Source organism: Dunckerocampus dactyliophorus, chromosome 14, assembly GCF_027744805.1.
Source record: "Dunckerocampus dactyliophorus isolate RoL2022-P2 chromosome 14, RoL_Ddac_1.1, whole genome shotgun sequence".
Classification (NCBI taxonomy): Eukaryota; Metazoa; Chordata; class Actinopteri; order Syngnathiformes; family Syngnathidae; genus Dunckerocampus; species Dunckerocampus dactyliophorus.
This window is the reverse complement of record NC_072832.1, coordinates 6668677-6686558: the sequence shown is the minus strand read 5'-3', so window position 1 is coordinate 6686558 and position 17882 is coordinate 6668677. Positions and strand designations below refer to the sequence as shown.

At 40.6% G+C, this 17882-nt stretch overlaps 1 protein-coding gene across 3 annotated transcripts in view; it reads right to left on the bottom strand.

Moving 5' to 3' along the window:
• The window catches only part of lnpk (lunapark, ER junction formation factor), a 54240-nt gene that overhangs the window by 3340 nt on the left and 33018 nt on the right, over window positions 1-17882 (bottom strand). For 2 of the 3 annotated variants that reach the window (XM_054798260.1, XM_054798261.1), the window contains 12 exons: window positions 7063-7118; window positions 4233-4302; window positions 2655-2696; window positions 2181-2231; window positions 1829-1965; window positions 1677-1735; window positions 1564-1604; window positions 1378-1461; window positions 1251-1302; window positions 605-715; window positions 348-440; window positions 103-208 (listed from right to left, as the gene is read on the bottom strand). In XM_054798260.1, the coding sequence (XP_054654235.1) occupies window positions 103-208; window positions 348-440; window positions 605-715; window positions 1251-1302; window positions 1378-1461; window positions 1564-1604; window positions 1677-1735; window positions 1829-1965; window positions 2181-2231; window positions 2655-2696; window positions 4233-4302; window positions 7063-7118 (902 nt within the window). Of the gene's footprint in view, window positions 1-102; window positions 209-347; window positions 441-604; window positions 716-1250; window positions 1303-1377; window positions 1462-1563; window positions 1605-1676; window positions 1736-1828; window positions 1966-2180; window positions 2232-2654; window positions 2697-4232; window positions 4303-4999; window positions 5147-7062; window positions 7119-17882 lie in introns of those variants that run through there. The other variant, XM_054798262.1, reaches the window with a different exon arrangement.

Below are 17882 nucleotides of genomic sequence, written 5' to 3'. Positions count from 1 at the left end.
GGAGGGGAGGGGGAAAAAGAAGCATTTGCTGTAAGGAAAGTCACTGAACTGCTCCATCTTGTGTAGAAGCTTTGTATTGTTATATGACAATGTTTGCATTACCTGTTCTGTGGTCCATCTCCTACAAGGTACTCAACCACTCGGTCTAAAGCACCCCTCTCTCTGGGCAGAATGGGTCTTGTCAGTGGAGGACCAGGAGGATGCAGGCCTGCAAAAAACAACATACATGCACACACATGAAACATGAAACAGAAACATGCTGAGGTTGCACCACCTGGTCTAATAAGCATCAGTTATCATCTTTGCATGGAGTAACTGAGAAATATTAAAAAGTTAATGTTGCTTACCAACACCTGGTACAGGGGAGCAGTGCATCCTGGGTACTGCCCCCTGGTGGACAGAGCCAGACAAAGCCGCTCTCTCGGGTGGTCCCCCTGGAGCTGAGAGAAGGAAAGGACACTTTCTGGAGGGAGAGCAACACTGGATGAAGACATAAAGCTTTGTTTCTATCCAATGTAGCTGGACGTCCGGTTTCCTCTGACGCAATGCTTTTCCACCTGTACGGATGACTGACACACGTTCCTAAATGCTTGTGTCCACATACCGACAGGTGTGGCCCCAAGGCCAGGTGGCGGTCGGTCTCCGGGTTGCGTATTCATCACCATTGCAGCAGGGGTACCTGGAGTTCTCATGACCACCCCTCGCTGGCGGACGTCTGAGAGGAGGCGAGGAAGTGCAATGCGTGGCGATTAAAAGACAAAATGATCACCCTGGCTGAAGCATGATATGTGATTAAAATACAACAACAAGCAATATAAAGTGAAACCTGTTTATGTCCACGCTGATATTGACATTAGTGGTTCTTGGTGTAACCAAAAGTGAAACTGAAAGTAACCACTGCTTGTACTTTCACTTGGGATGTAAGGAGAAAGGGTATTTCAAAGTACGGACGTTTGTTGACATTAGATTCATTTAGATTCTTGTGTTTTCAAGAGAGCTGCTGCGTGTCACGATGAAGTTGACAATCCTAACATTTTCATAGAAATGACCACTTGGGATCTCACATTTTATGTTGACAAAAGCGGTTGACCATGTATGTCGACGTCGACTTAAGTAATAAAAACACAGTGGACCAGGACTTGATGAATTGGTCAACATATGCGGGATGGTTAAACAGGCTCCGCTGGAGCACATACTGTACATGAGATAACAAATGATATCAAATGCGACGATTTCTATTTCTGTTATACCTTGTCCAGGCCTTGGGGTCATCTGAGGTCGCTGTGGGGTGGACTCCAGCTCCTAAATAATAAAATGAGTCCAAACTGACAAAAAAAAACATGAAACTCACATCAATACGTAGGAAGCAGAACTTACGGCTTTCTTCTTTGCTTCAGCGTCAAAGCGTTCCAGGATGACTTTGGCGTTTTTGTACGTCTCGGTTTCCATCACTTCTTCCAGCTGGAAACACAAAGCAGGGAAACTTGATTAGCAACCTGAGACATGTCTGCAGAAACACTCGACAAAGCAAAGCTTTTGGAAGGAAACATGTGGAGGACTTACTATCTTTTTTTTGGTAGCCTTCAAGTCTTCCAGTATGTCACCTGATGGATACAACTTTTGTTGAATAGGGAAAAAAAATAAGCGTTGGCTGCAGAAAAGGGCAGAACACTTACTGTTCCTCTCGGTGCGTTTGGAAAAGAGAAAGATCAGTAACTTCCTAATGAACCACACCCTGGTGGAGAGAAAGAGAAGCACGTCTGACCCAGGAAGGATGACGCCACTAAGAGAGACTTTTCACTGTGCAACGTTTTCCGTATGTACTCACAGCACCGGGTATATGAAGAAGGGCAAGGCCATGGCTAATCTGTGCAGCCATTGTTCGGGAAGGTAGAGGCAGTAGACCACCAGGCAGGTCAGCAGGTACAAGACGGATGAGTAGAGGAGCAGTCGGCCCACCCACAGCTGCAAACCAACAAACACAAAACCACTGACGAGGGCAAAAACAATTTACATTAAAACGGTGCCTTGACAGTTCCCAGGCACGGTTGCGTCAGGAAGGGCATATATAATCTAAGCAAAAACCATTCATGCGATTGACTCGCTGTGGTGACGATCGCTGACAGGGAAAAGCCGAAAGTGAAAAAAGAAAAGTGCCTTTGCGGTTGTGACGACTTTACCTTTTGAAGTCGCTGGTTTTTGGCTTGAAATTCCTCCAACTCCTTAATCTCCTACAAGCGAAGCAAATGGAGGGCTAAGCATCATATCGAAGGAGACAGCGTTCAACTAGATTAGGTCTGGTTTGCTAAAATGTGATAAATGTGCAACTCTCTACCTCATTGCGTGGTGTATTTGCATCTTATTAGTGCCTCATCATTACTAACTGTATCATCGGAATAAACAACTAAACAATTCATTATTTATAGCCTTGACAATTCTACTGTGCATTCAAAAAAATGGGACTAATTCAAAATGAAATTCAAACCTCAGTAATCGACATGTATTTTACACATAGATAAGGTAGAGACATAATATAAGGTGTTTTCACGATACTGATATTCACAAACAAAGAAGACAAAATTGAGTCTTGAGGTGAGGACACTAGATCAATCAATCAATCAATCAATCAGTGATTAGTTATAATTTGTCGGTACCTTGTCCAGGTTCTCCAGCTGCTCCACCGTGGTTGGTTTTGTCTGCATGAAAAAACATCAAAACACTGAAACCTCATTCACCGCCACAGTAAACCCTCAGTACAGATTGCTCATTAAATAACCAAAAAGTAGGTCTGATGCGCAAATGTGTGTTTTTCAGTATTTGTGTGGTATGTTTCCTCCTTTAACTCTTTCAATACCAAAAACATAGTTATTTGTCTTTTACGTTTTTTTGCGCAAGAGGCAAAAAGAGGTGATGATGCAACTGCACACCAATGATGTCACTTTTACAGCGGTTTTAATCCGTAAAAACAGCCACAAGACGGCAGAGGTGTGTTTGATAAGAGCTCCGCACGTGATCTTGAATGGGGGGAAAAAAAAACATCCGTGAGAGAAAGGAGGACGTGAAAGAACATGGAGGAGTGTAGCGAGCAGAAGGTTACGCATTGTAGGGAAATGTTATCGCATGCACACACACAGTTCAGTTCATGGTGTTACATTTGTAAATTATATTGTTATTTTGATGTAAAACAGCCATTTTTGTGTTGCTTATGTTTCTATAGTTGTTTCGATATTTGATCTGTCAAAAAAGCAAACAATGTGTGTCCAAGTGAAAGTTATGCTGGAAATGTATCTTTTCACACAAAGCTGTTTTTCTCCCTTTAGTCGGGAACTGATATTTTCCTGAAATTACCTATGATTACTATTATTCTGTGTGCCTTGAAAGTTCAGTCAAAATCGTCTACAATGGCCGGTGGTGAACGGGTTGTCTTTAAAAAAATGGCTGGGATTGAATGAATTAATGGCTGATCTTGGCTACTCTCACTCTCCTTTCACCTTTGACTCCTATTCTCTGTCTTAACAGAGTGCTGCTTGCATTTAGCTCCAGTTCACATAACATAGTAGGACTGTGTTTAAAAAAAAAAAAAATAAAATAAAACCGTGATCTCGATTCACAGAAACATGAGGTCTCATTTCTAAATAGCAACATTTTTTAAATTTTACTGATTGAGCTGCATCACCAACACGTGCTGCCTGCCATTTTACCCAAGGACTCACACCGCAAGTCGTTGGCTTGGCGTGATAATACAATTCCTCTTTGCTTCTGAAACTTTCTTTAAAGCAGAACCAAAAAATCAAGACAACAGGGAGTCTAATAATGATAATAGTAATAAAAAGTGTGTTTTCTTTCAAATGAAAGCACATGGTGTGTGGGTGTGAAAAAAAAAATGGTTCCAGAGAATCGTGATCCGATCTCAATTCTAAGCAAGGAAACTGTGATTCAAATTTCGTGCAGCCTGAAAATACAGCATACAACTAAACTGCATACATAAATACAGCTCAATATTAATCTGGTTTTAACATATGATTTGCTTATTTTCTCACTGGTTTGAAGGCTTGCGAGTTGAAATACGGGTTAACCTTACTGATTTCTGTCTCTCCATTTGTTGACTTCATACTTTGGAAATGATTAAATGGTGATGGATTATTGTGCATGTAGTTGCTCTACAACTCCATATTAGATTCTCTTTTAAACACAGTGCCACCAAAAGAGCTTGGTTTCAGGTTTTACCTTACCTTCCATCGAGATATCACGGCCCCCATATCTGCACACCACAACGGGCGTCTTGTTGATCCTTTTGGCTCACTATGGAACAGAAAGAAAAGCTGTGTCTAGGTCTAGTTGGCGGTACATTTAGGATATAATCCTCTTCACTAAGACGACGCATGCTGCTTATGTTTAACGCCACTTTATGCTCCAAACAGGATTTTAAGCAAGCTGCCTATGGAAAAGCTGGGCACAATGGTCTCTGTTGTTGTTGGAGGTTTACAGGAAGGAGATCTGCTAGCTGCACAACACGGAGCAGGAACACTCATGTTAGTAGTTTATAAAAACACACGTTGCACATACATTTGACCATAAACAATATTTACTCCACCTTCGATGGTTGAGGTGGCGTCAAGTCAATGACGCGTGTACCTTCAATAATCAAACTAAACGTGACAACAGAGCTCACGACGCAAACAATATGCAGGGAAATTAGCCTAGCATTGCCTTATGCAATCACAATGACAGCGAGCTAATTGCTTCTGTGTTATTCCATAACTAACATACATAATGGCTGGAAACCTCTGGCTACTAGCTCCGATATAAAATAACCGCTACAATACACGACGACACTAATTAAGATATAAGGATGTACTAATGTGTAAAATCTGTCGCGAAAGACAACAGCCTACTCGAAATCAAAGCTGTTTGTCAATTAGCTTGCTAGCTTCTGCAACAACAACAGGCGTGCAGACAAGTGTCTGCATTTATTTATTTATTAAATATGCTTACTTACATTCGTTGGCGTTTGTGTGCTTCAGTTAGTCGCTCATGAGTTAAAGTGGGGTGGGGAAAAAGCAAACGGGAGACTTTTAAGCTTTACTTTTAAGATCCGAAGCCGAGTCGACAAGCGACATTTGTCGCGGGGTTATGACGTACAAAAAGTGGCGGTTGATGACTCGCTAACCCATAATGCTTTGTATTGTAGTTTTTCTTCCCAAACGTTCTGTAAATTGTCATTTTCAACATTTGTAACACATTCCAGGCTGATTTATTGAAATTATCACGATAAGCGCGACGTTTCAAATTACACATTCAAGCTTGAACAGATATTTAAGGTTGATGAGCCCACTTTTAAACTTAAATGATGTATTTTGTTTTCACAACTGTGTTCTCGGATCTGTTAAAGCAATGATCAGTTCTAAATTAGAAACAAGTGATTTAGGCAGAGCATGAACTTTAACTTACAAGAGACCACTTTCACCGCTAGAGAGCGCAATTTCACTATCTCATGCATTCTGGACTGTAGCAGTTTTTTTCTTTATTGGCGTGTAGGAATACCCTGCTTTTTAGACGTTGATTTCATTATAATTGAAGCCACTTAACTACAAGCAATAGCATATGTCTTATATGCATATTTTATATCGTGATGCGTGAGTGTCCTTGTCTTTGGTTATTGAAATTCGTGGCAGATTGCTGTTCTTCCATAAAAACAAGAACAATTTCACGTCTTCCTGGTTGTTGTTTGTGTTGAAGTGACAGCACTTGCAGTAAATCAGCCCCAAAAGAGACTAATTGACGTCACTCCCCTGTTATTGCGCTGCAGTGACATTAAACATGCTGTTAAAAGTGTGGAATATGACAGAATGTGTGCATGTGATGAGCAGCCAGAGATGTGGCCTTCAGCTTTAATGGCGGCATGCTTCCTCTGCTCTGTCAAGAATTATGGATGCGATAAAATAAGTCTTCAGACACTCTCACGTTTGTGTTTCTAATCCTGTAAGGACATCCACTGATAAAATTCACCTAATATACCCCACTTTTTTTTTTTTTTTACCCCAAATTTAATTCTAAACACACTGCACACTGCATGAAGCTGTAATAAAGCAGCAGAGCGGTCAGGAGGAGCACAGACCTCAGCCAAGGCCACTGAGTTATTATGCAAATCAGCATATATTTCCACAACTATTACCCGTGTTAAAATATGCGTGGATCCATCGTCATTATTTCAGCGAAGACATTAGGCGCAGCCCCTTTATAGCCTTGTAGTGCATGAATTAAGAGCAGCCTACTGTGAGGACATATTTTACAACGTAAGCACTTTCACTTTTATTTACATTTTTCACACAGGACGGATGAAAACGAAATATGGTCTCATACTGTTTGAAAATAAATCTGGATACAGCCCACCAATCCAGTACCGATACAAAATAATGCTATTAATCAAATAAAAAAGGTGAAAGAAGAGGGTTTTTCAAGTTAGTTCTCATCAAGAATATAAAAATGTTTAGTATTTTAAAAATAATTATTGAAAGCGTGGCTTAAGAAATCACCCAAATACAAACCTTTTTGGCTGTGAAAATGAATGCATTTGAATGCAATGTACTTTTTAGCACTGCCGTCGTATCGCAACATTTGACAGGAATAAAATATAAAAGAGAATTAAATATGAATTAATGCACGCAGTGAAATCAATGAATGGTTGTTTTTGAACATGATATTAAAATGTAAATGTTATTTAAACGCTAAAATGTCACTTGAGTGTGAATTACATTGCAATTTTGTATTTTTCTTTTCAAATGCATGATCGCACAAAACTAAAGCAGAATTGATCCCATTTTGCTCAATATCGTTCTTTAAAAAAGAATTTCAGTGCTCTCTCCTCCATTGAGACGTTTTACAGTCCACCATTTGCCTGCTTCTCTTGAAAGTGTCTGCACAGTTTGTGGCACTTGGTTCAAAGTCAATTTAGCTCGGATGGGGGATGTCGTTTATTGGACTTGGCAGTCTGTGCGTAAAAAAATAAAAAAATAAAGAAGACAACAGAGGCCGTAAGCGGGCAGATGTCCACACACTCACGTGTCCAGAGTCGGCGAGTCGTGGAGGCGCCTGGGCCTGCAGCGTGCAAGGTGAGTCTGCAGAAATATGAACACAAAATAGATATATTTTAACACATGCAATTGATTATTGTCGATAAAAATGTAAATTTATTTTTTCACTTTTTATAGAACCACGCAAACTATTCTTATAATATCGACTGTATTATACATATATCATGCACACAGCAATACAAACGCATCACGTAAATAAACTGTATTATTACATAAATATCACTAATGTCAGTGTTGTATGTATATAATTGCAGTACTAGATGCACAAGGAAACATTTTTATTGAACGATATTCTGAGAATTGTGACATTTTTCGTTAATTAAAGCCCATCGTTGCAACAGCCGGTGCCTGTCCTTTCACATGTTTATAAAATAAACATAAATAGTCATTTAAAGGCAGGTTATTATATCAAGCGTTCTGCATTAATAGGATGCTAGAATTTTTTTTTATGTGTCAAATATAAAAAATAATAATTAAAAAAACCGTGAAGCAGCAGTCTTAACATTCATCTTTTGTTTTTCACATTTGTTGTCGTTCTGAGCCTGAACGATTTAACAGTTTAGAACAGATCCGCTTTTGCATCGATTCGGGCCCAGTAGCACTGCGGGGAACCTCGGAAGAATGTCCGCATCCAGTCCACATCCCTGGATACGCTATACTAACAAGAGGGAAGTATACTTTTTATTGCTATTGTGTGCATTTTTTTGCCAGCAGGTCCACTCTCTGACCACAAAATGAGGCACACGTGCACAAACTGACGAGCCAATATAAAAATTCTGCATTGAAAATACTAACCATGTATACATAGAAAAGCACACTGTAAAAACTAAGGCAGCGTATCTATTACACAAAATGTTTATTATTGTGCTTGTACAACATTTTATATGCCTTATTAGCGGGTCAAAATATGAAAAACTGTCATTTTTGGAGAGTAACACACACACACACACACACACACACACACACACACACACACTGTGCAGAGTCCAAACCAAACAGTTTAATGGAGGTCACGGTGTGTGTTGTGTGTGGTAGGTAGTTAAACTTTAACAACAGTGTCCTGCTCAGGTAATGGGCCGTTATACGTTTTAATGTTGTGTGATGACATCAAAAACAGGTGCAGTAGTTAAAAAGCTTTGACCCTGCACAGTGATGTCATGTGTGCGTGACCTACAGTCTCCAACGTCATTTGATCGGAATACCATGCAGACCAAAAGCTTCATAAATGCACATTTGGCTTCTCCTTTGACTCGACAGGTAATTTATCCAAAAAAGATGAAGTCAGCCACCAGCATCCGTCCAAACGAGCTGTTTTATCGGACAGCATAATGCACAATATGTTGGTTTTTGGCCATGAAAGTATGTGACACCTGCACAATATTCCCTTGTTTCTTGCCATTTTTGTAGCAACAAATGACTTTCTCCAGTACAATGCTGTTCAGCTGATGTTCACAGGGGTACAGCACCACAATGTGTTCCGAACATTGTTTTTATGCAGACAGAGGAGGTAGCAAGTTCTCCAGAACTCGTGGCATTTCTGCAGAACAGCTTTAAATTGTTGACCCATTTTGTGGTCCCTGAAACAGACTTTTTTGTGTAATTCTGAAATACTGTCCACATTATTTTTCAGCTGTGGGTAACCTTACCTTTTTTTTTTTCTTTTTTTTTTTAAACCTCTTACCACTTACCTTTGTACCATTTCAAGCTATTCATTGGACTTGAACGACTTCAATATCAATAAATAACTGGAAAAATTGGGGTGTTCCAATACCGGTAGTGTATTTTCTTTGAGTATATTTACATGATAATTAATATCAGTGGAGCCACAAAGTCAATCAGCTCAAGTTATTTAGAAGGTACTTTCCTCACAGGAAAGCATGTAAAAGGAAATCATCTGTTCCAGGGTCAAGCCATCATATAAACGTGTACAGGTAATGTTTTAAGTCACATTTTCAACATTCCCAAGTGTCACACAAGTGTAAAAAGAAGCGAAGCGGCGTCAATAGTATCAAATGTTCCCCGCATCCTTGTAACCTTGTCAAGTAAGGTTGAGCTTCTCCATGCAGCTAGCATCAGCATGATGATGGAACGAGAGGGAGACAGCCTAGCATGGTGTAGCTTAACCCTAATTAGCGTACGTGTGAGAATTGCGCACATTTCACAGCGTGGACACCACGAGAAGTCGTAAAAAAAAAAAAAAGAAAAGACAACTGACGACCAGCTTTCCTGTAAGCATGACTTTGTCAGTCAGCCAGTTGTCCTCATGACGTGAGTTTATTTGTATTTTTTTTAAACAGAAGCATGTCTTCCAGGCATGACGTGTGGGGTGTGGTGGGGGGAATCCCGCATTGCACATAAAGCGGTGTTCCTAATACATGCTATAAATCATAATAAGAAGACTAAGATGTACCTTTCCTGCTGTCAGATGACCACCTTGACTAAAGATGGTGATTTACTGCATTGATGTGGCTATGGCTACACTGTGCAGAAATGTTGACAGCATGTTCTGCTTTTACCAACAACACAACCGCCACTAGCTGCTGTTAGCTGCATGCTAATCATGCATTTCCTTTCAGGGCTGTGCAAAAAAGTGCCTGTTAGCTAGCCTCAACTTCTACCCTGAAGTCCTTATCCGCCAGCTTTGTTGCCCCTGTATGACATCAACACTGGTTGGCTGTAGTTCTTTACCGACTAACACAGTTATGCCACAAGTCTTTGCCTTTTTTATTGAGTATGGCTGCCAAATAATCTACCACGAAGCCAAAGAAAGTTGCAGGTGCCAGAAATTTGATTAAGAAGGTGAGAAACACTACTGCATTCAAGAAATCAAAGTACGAAAGTGTCATCCAAGTCCTCTCTCCTCTCCATCCTCCAGCTCTGGTCCTCGCCAACAGGAGTCTTCCACCAAGGTAAGACTTACGTTAAATGTTCATTTATCCACATGCATTTCACAGTTTTTTTTGCACGTAAAACTATGAACTTTCTATTGTTAAAAGTGTTTTGTGCCAACATTATTGGGTGTGTGGAATTGATTCATTTGATTTACATTGCTTCCTATGGGAAAATCAGTTTCGGTTTTCACATGATTCAGTTTTAGTCATACTCGTTGGAACAGATCAATCACGAAAGCCAAGATAAGCTACCACTGCATCTCACTAATAGTCATTTTTAGGGGTGTCACGAGATCTCACGAGATTAAAATGTGACAAGATTTTTCGTTCAGAAAAAAACTGTCCGGTGGGCGCTGGGCCTGGTGCTGACTGAATAAAAAACCTGCAGTTTAACGTACAATTTGGAATTCAACCGTCAATGTTTGGCGATATGCGCCTCTATAAAGTCACACAAAACGCAAAAGACCTAAGTTCAGCGAGCACCAAAGGATGGGCGTATGTTGCGGTTTTTCTTTGGCTTTTTCAACACGCATTCCAAGCCGTGTTAGGAGAAGAGGAAGAATATCGACAGGAAGTTACATGACGGATCAAATTCAAAGCAGTAATCAACTCCAGCGGTGTCTCAATACTTTTGTCCAGCTTTCGTGAATGTTGTCCAAAATGCAAACTGTGTGTAAAAGAATCAATGACAACAAGGCTATAACGCATAGCAGGACTTGTAATAAGTAATTCCTATAACATCGCGCCAACAATGAGTAAACGCTTGGCTTTAAAGAAAGGAAAACTCCCTCTCAACCACAAAAAAGGTTGAGCAGAACCAGGATGAGCAGATGCCTTATTTTAGATTTACTGAAAAAAAAAAGAAAAAATGCTCTTTTTTTGAATCGAAGCTCCTGTTAGACTCATCTGGTCTTCAAATCCAAAGAGATCTGCTTTGGACATCATGGAGCTTTAGGAAGTCTTCTCCATATCAGAGCAGACTTTCCCACTGAAGGACCCAAAAGTGGACCATCAGAGATATCATCATCCTCATGAATTCTATCCTATATGCAGGCATGAAGTACCGATCCTTACATGTCCAAAATGACCGAACAATTCTCATTTTGAATGTCTTAGATGAGCTAAACCGAGAATCGTCCATTTGGCCCAGATTGTGTGCCACTCTCCACTCGAGTTTTACGGCGCACTAAAAAGATGGAATGTTTTCTCTTTGGCATAACGTTAAAAAAAAATCAAAGAAAGTTGAGATGGGGGCTGTCCAAGCCTGGATTGTCACAGTCTTACAACTACAAAAACACCACAGTGCATATATTTAATTGTACCCTGTAGACACAATGTGGGCAGGCTCAAGGTCAAAGTCTTGTATGATTTTTCCAACCTTGACAACCACTTGTTTCCATGTGTAGGTGGACTTGCATCCAATAGATGTTTATTTTAACATATTAATGACTTCATGTGGTAAAAACAACTATAGATGAGACTTTATAGAAGGTTAAGTAGTCTCCTTAATTATGTATTTACCAAGCTGTAATCATCCACCGTCTGGTTCGTGCCCTCTTCCCCCCTTTCTAAAGGAGAACGGTTCAGCTCTGTGGGATCATAGCGCGGGACTGTGCGGGTACCAGGGCCTGCGCTACCCCGAGCATCCTCCCCCGGAGAGGTGGACTTTATATCAAACGGGGCGTCCCGTCACCGCTCATCCGCCTCCTTGCATCCATTTGCCGGGAGATTTGTACCGCCAGCGCGGCACCTTCCCGGAGACCACCACAGCTGATCCCAGTTTGGGTCGTTTTGTGTACGAAAGAACCAGCCTCAGCAGCCCGGAACCGGGTTTGCATCAGCATACACTCGAACAGCAGCTACCGGAGAGATTCACGACGCTCGGCCCGGAGTCGCGTCCCCTCCCCTGGGCAGGAGGGAAGGGATCACCGCAACAAAACACGGAGGTGTCACCCGGGAGACAGCGAGGGAAACTGTGCAGTCTAGCCGAGTGGACGAGGGGGGACCGCGGGGAGAGCAGCGAGGTCAGGCCGGGCTGCCAGTGCGAGGCCGGTGATGAGGACGAGGTGGAGGCGCATTCCTGCAGCAGAACCACGGGAAGGTTCGGTCACAGCCCGAGTGAGTGGAATGAATAAATTATTCATTTTATTACCCAGACAGAACCAAAACCGTGCGGTTCCTGATAAAATCGCTTCATTAATGACAAAAAAGGTGGGGACCTTTGGCGTAACTTTTTATGTTCATCATATTTGTACATGAAATATAACTGCGCATAAATAACTCAATAAAAGGAATTGGGGGCTCTGTGGGGTTGTCACCACAGCAATTAATAAATCCACTAAACAAGGTCCTAACTGTAAAGAGTAGATGTTTGGTGAAAAAATATGTGTTATACAGCTAAAAGAGCTGGAAAAAAATATTCTTGAATGAATTACATGTGGAAATTATTTACTCAAGTTAAAAACATGATTTCAATATATCACACGTTTTTATATAATTCTAAACAAATATATACTATATATAATTATAAGACAACAACAAAGAAAGGTTATTTCAGTACACCAGAAGGCCCATGTTATATTTTAAGTAAATTAAACACATCATTATTTAAGTTAAATAAATTAAAAAACGTAATATTTTTTAATATTACAAATAATAAACAGGTAGCAAGGGTCATGTTGTGGCATAGGCTATAATGCAACAATGTTGACTGTGTATTTTTCACTAAAAGTCAAAAATTTTAGTGGCATTTTCCGCTGTGGAGTCAATTAAATGTGACCTAAATGGACTAAATGCAGTGTATTGTCCAAATATTGTGTTGTCACGCTGTGTGAATGCTGCAGGGAGAAGTAAGAAGCGTTGCCCTTACTCCAAGCAGCAGATCAGAGAGCTGGAGAAGGAGTTCCTCCTCAACATCTACATCAACAAGCAGAGACGCATGCAGCTGTCTCATCTCCTGCACCTCACTGACCGGTGTGTGCGTGCATAACACAAGGAAACGTGTGATGTAGCCTGCTGAGAAGAACATTTCAAAAGTTATTTGTATGCAAACATGTTTCCATGGCAACAGTGACACAAAACATGCAGATTATTGCAGGTGAAAGTGCTTTTTTTGTTGTTTTTTTAAGGTTTCTTGACTTATTATATTGGCACATAAATATGACTAGTAGGCTCATGTGAATGGCTCATTGCTGTGTGCATTGTGTTCCGCAGCATGGTGCCTTGTGATGTTTATGAAGTGACACCAAATCTAAATCTTTGAGCACTGACATTTGTTTGGCATGTGAGCACACCGACGTTCAATTTCCGCATTAAATCCGCTGTCTTATTTTCATTCAGATTGATGATTTTGTTTGTTTGCAGCCCAGAGCTAAATGAGTGTGCGTTGTGTTGCTGTGCAGGCAGGTGAAGATCTGGTTCCAGAACAGAAGGATGAAGGCAAAGAAGCTGGAGCGAAAACGAGTGCAGTACCGCGCTGGACTTTAACCGCATGCTCTCATAAAAACATGATGACAGAGTCTTTTAGTAATTATGTGCCTGCAGTCAAACCGCTACAGTCGGATGCTGGGTCCGTACAATTCGGGGTCGGACCAACATTTTTTAAATGCTGTACCTCACAGGAGCTCATTTTGCTTTTTCTTTGGCTTTTTGTGAGTTTGTCACCCCTTTGTACAGCAGCAATGTCCAAATACTCCAAAGAGAGAAATGATCCAAAACCAAAAATACATTTGGTTTCAATGCATTCTAAACTATTTTTTTTTATAGAGAACTGATTCACAGTTTACTATGTGTATTTTTTATGTAAACATTTTTAAAAACTTCCATTTGTAATACTAATACTGCATTGCTTTTGCCAGAGAGCTTGTGAAACTCTTTTTTGTCACTTTGAAGTGTCACTTTGTCACTCTTTGTTCAGTTCTTCAATAAAGTTGAGTATGCATTTTGACAGACTCTGCATTAATGCAGGGCAGGGGTGTCCAAACTCCTAGCGGGGGTCGCATACAAAAAAAATGTGACCAGTCCAATTGTAAAAGCTAGTATATCTCATTATTAATTAATTAATTTTATTGTTACAGTATGCTGAGGGCCAATAACAAACAAGCCAAAAATGGCCCCGTAGCCACACTTTGGACACCCACCCCTGCATGAAATGCTTTTCTACTTTACAGAGAAGCAACTCTGGGAAATGATATAAATGACATTAAAAATATTTAACAGCATTGTGTGGGCTGTGCTGTGTCTTAGTGCATTGTAATATTTATGCTTTTACTTTATAAAGGCAGTGCAAAGGCAAATTCAAAATATTTAATTGGTGTGCATTACTTTTCATAACGTGGCTTCAATTTAAAGATTAAACATGAGTGTTGACTGGGCATCTTAAAACTTCCTGCAAGATACGCTTGACCTGATGGCCTCATATTTTTGTTAGATATTCTCCTTCACATGTTCATGATGATATTTTGGCAGAGCTGCTGGAAATGTGAATTTATCTTAGAGATTAATTAAGTACCTATCTATAGAATAATTGAACAATACAAATAACATGAGATTGTTGGAGTACTGCAAAATGCCAAAGTACACATTTTCTTCTATGTGTGTATTCTATGTTTTGTCATAAATGAACTGCTTCAACATGATGTCATAAGAAAATACGAACTCAAACATGAAATTATCACTGAATGTTGTCAAACTACAGCTAAAATGTATTTCTTTCGGGGATTTCTGGAGCCAACAACAAAACAAAATCTCCTCATGGTGTGTGTGTGCGTGTGTGTGTGTGTGTTCCTTAGCAGCAGCATTAGCAGCAGCAGCAGCAGACGAGTCCAAGTCTGAAACTTGAACCGCACAGCCACCATTTCCTACACCTAATCACTTTTATTGGAGCAATACACCCTCACACTCAGAGGGTGTGTGTCTGTGTGTGATGTGAAGACACACCCACACACACACACACACACATGAAAGAGGAGATTGTGTTTCAAATGAGCGGCAATAAAGTGCAGGAGCAGCCTGTTCATCTGTGTGGGCCAACACTGATACACGTTATTGTGCATTACTGGCTCATTGTCATTGGTCAACCTTAAACTATTAAAAAATATCAGTGGTATTAGTTGTCTGAAGTGGACGTGATAAGGTTTCTATTTGAGATAAGAGCCATATTTGCATATAGCAATATTGTGATAGCAGCATATGTGATTAAAACATGGCTATCAGGTCACATTGGAGTCTATGACTTATTTCTTTTAGTCATAGATGACACAAGTAGGTCATCAAGGACAGCAGTGAGACCAGCCCAGATGTATGGTCTGGAAAGGCCAGCTCTGACCAACAGACACGAGTTTGCCTCTTGTCGGCTGGAGGTGGCAGAGCTGAGGAAGGGCAGGATTACAAACGAGCAGATCGGAGGAACAGCCCGAGTTAGACGTCTGCATGGGAGACAAGGTCAGAGAGGCCGGACTGAGATGGTTTGGCCACGTGAGAAGGAGGGATTGTGATTGTATTGGTAGAAGGATGTTGGAGATGGGGGCTGTAACGGAGGAGAAGGAGGGGGAGACCGAAGAGGAGGTGGTTACAGAGAACGTGCAGGTGGTAGGACTGACAGGGGAAGATGCCGACGGGCAGGGCAAGATGGAAACGTGATGCAAATGTACAGTAGCGGTCCCTAACGAGACAAGCCGAAAGTAGAGTTTGATGATACAAGTCACTGCAATACAAGTCAACCACACCTGTGTTGTGTGAAGCTAATTTATATGTTATATTGTTTTATATAACTAAGGACACCACATTTTTGTCATATTATTGGGCTCTAATAGCAATGCATCATTACAATGATACTTGTAAGGATCAACATTTGGTGGAATATTCATTAGTACTGACTGTTGGCATGGTTGTGATAGTAACAATAATACAGTGGAAGGGTAAAGGTCAGCCAAAATCCATTCAAAGGTGCCACTCGAGCTAAAATTCCGACCATAAAAAATGAAAGTAGCAATTATCAGTTCGAGGGTCAAACTGCCCCTATCATACAACCTTTATTGGCTGCCCAGGCAATGTCTAAAGTCACATTTTAATGTACATGTGGTCCTCGATTTAAGGTGTTCTGCGTTACGTCGTTTCGTGCCTACCTACGAAACACTACTACTCTCAACACTGGACTGTCACAACCATCGTTATGGATAAAGATTGTAGCGTAACGTCTACCGGGACATTGTAAGGATGCCGAGGAGGTGGTCCATCAACAATCTCTTTATTGCAAAAAACAAAACAGGCTACTCGCAGCTGAGCCACGACAAAACATCAGCAGCACACTCAAGTGTCCTCTCTGCACGCAGTCACACACACGGGACACGTGTCACATTCACAGATGGTCGGAAATCACAAAACTCCTTAATGCTGCACGTACCTGTCAGGCCGCTGATCCTGTAAAAGCAACGGTAATAACAAAGCAGCGCAGCGGTCTTATTATTGGTAGGAAAAGGTTGCTACTGTTTCATTTCATTCTTGTATTTAGTGTTTTATTCTACGTGTTCTGTGTACAGTGTGAGTGACTTAGGAGCTAATTGTGTAAGATCTGGCTCACACCAAAACTCGACTTACATCAGGAGGTAACGGAACTCTGACGTAACCCGAGGACCACCCGTGGTAGTCAATTTAATCCTTTTTACATAATTTTCTATTTCCGGTTCCCTGGCTGTATCGTCACACTTTTTTCCTAAAGAAAAGCTAAAAAAAAAAAAGCACACCAAAGTGTTAGGAATCGTACGACCTCGGAGGTATTCGACCTAAGACGCTGTAAAAATACAAAAGAAGGATAACACCACAAACAGGCAAGCATTGGTGTTCATAATATCTCAATCCCTATCTCAATTTAATGTGGAAAAGAAAAAAACACTTCCTCTGTGGTGATGGAGCAGCTGGAGGTTTCTCTGTGACAGCGCCCCCTGGGGGCGGCAGAGCGGCTGCGAGCCCTCCCGGGTGCAGCGAGCCAAATGACATTTTAGGAGCTGATTAATGTGTTGCTCTCTTTAATCTCAGACCTTCTGCCGGGGTTTATTCTGGCCCGATAAAGCACTGAGGACATTTAGGAGGTGAAATACGGCTGCTCTGAAGTGCTGGCTGCATGCAAGCTGCTAAATGTGTGTTTGTTTGTTTGTTTTTTAGTCTGCAGCCGGAAAACCTGCGGTTATATCTAACACAATTTTCAGTATGCACAGGACACAGTGCAGGTGTGTATTTTATGAGATTTTGGGAAACACTGTGGCACTTTTCCCTCCAGTCAATAGGTGGCGCTGTTACAGCTGTATGTGACGAAGTTCATTTTATTTTTTATGTTAATTCCTCATTATTTACTTTCAAAATCCTTAACTACCCTATTGGCAATTTTCTTTAAAACAGTAGCTGATGGCAGGTGTTAGATGAGGCAACAATTTAATTACTAATAAGTATATTTGATATTATGCAACTCATTGAAGAAATTCTGTTGACACTTGGTGCATATATTTAAGTTCCACTAAGAAAATAGTCATGTATATTGTGAATGAATCCAAGTAACCGCATTTTACATTTAAAATATGTAAATATCTATGAGTGAATATACTACTTCATACACGCGAGGTATAGGCGTAATTGAGTTGTAAAAACATTTTTAAATGTGACAAAAATGTTCTTCTGGTGAAGAAATGCGCAAAAATATTAACGCTAAAGGCAAATATGAATCCTAAAATGAGTAAAACAAATTTGCCGTCCATTGTGATTGCCACATTGGACTTATATTGCTTTAAATAAAAAACAACAAAAAAAACATTGTACTGATTGTACTGGACAAGGAAATGAAACATTTTCATGGAAAAGCAGGGAAACATAAAATAAAACAATGGACAATTGTGGTGGTCATTTT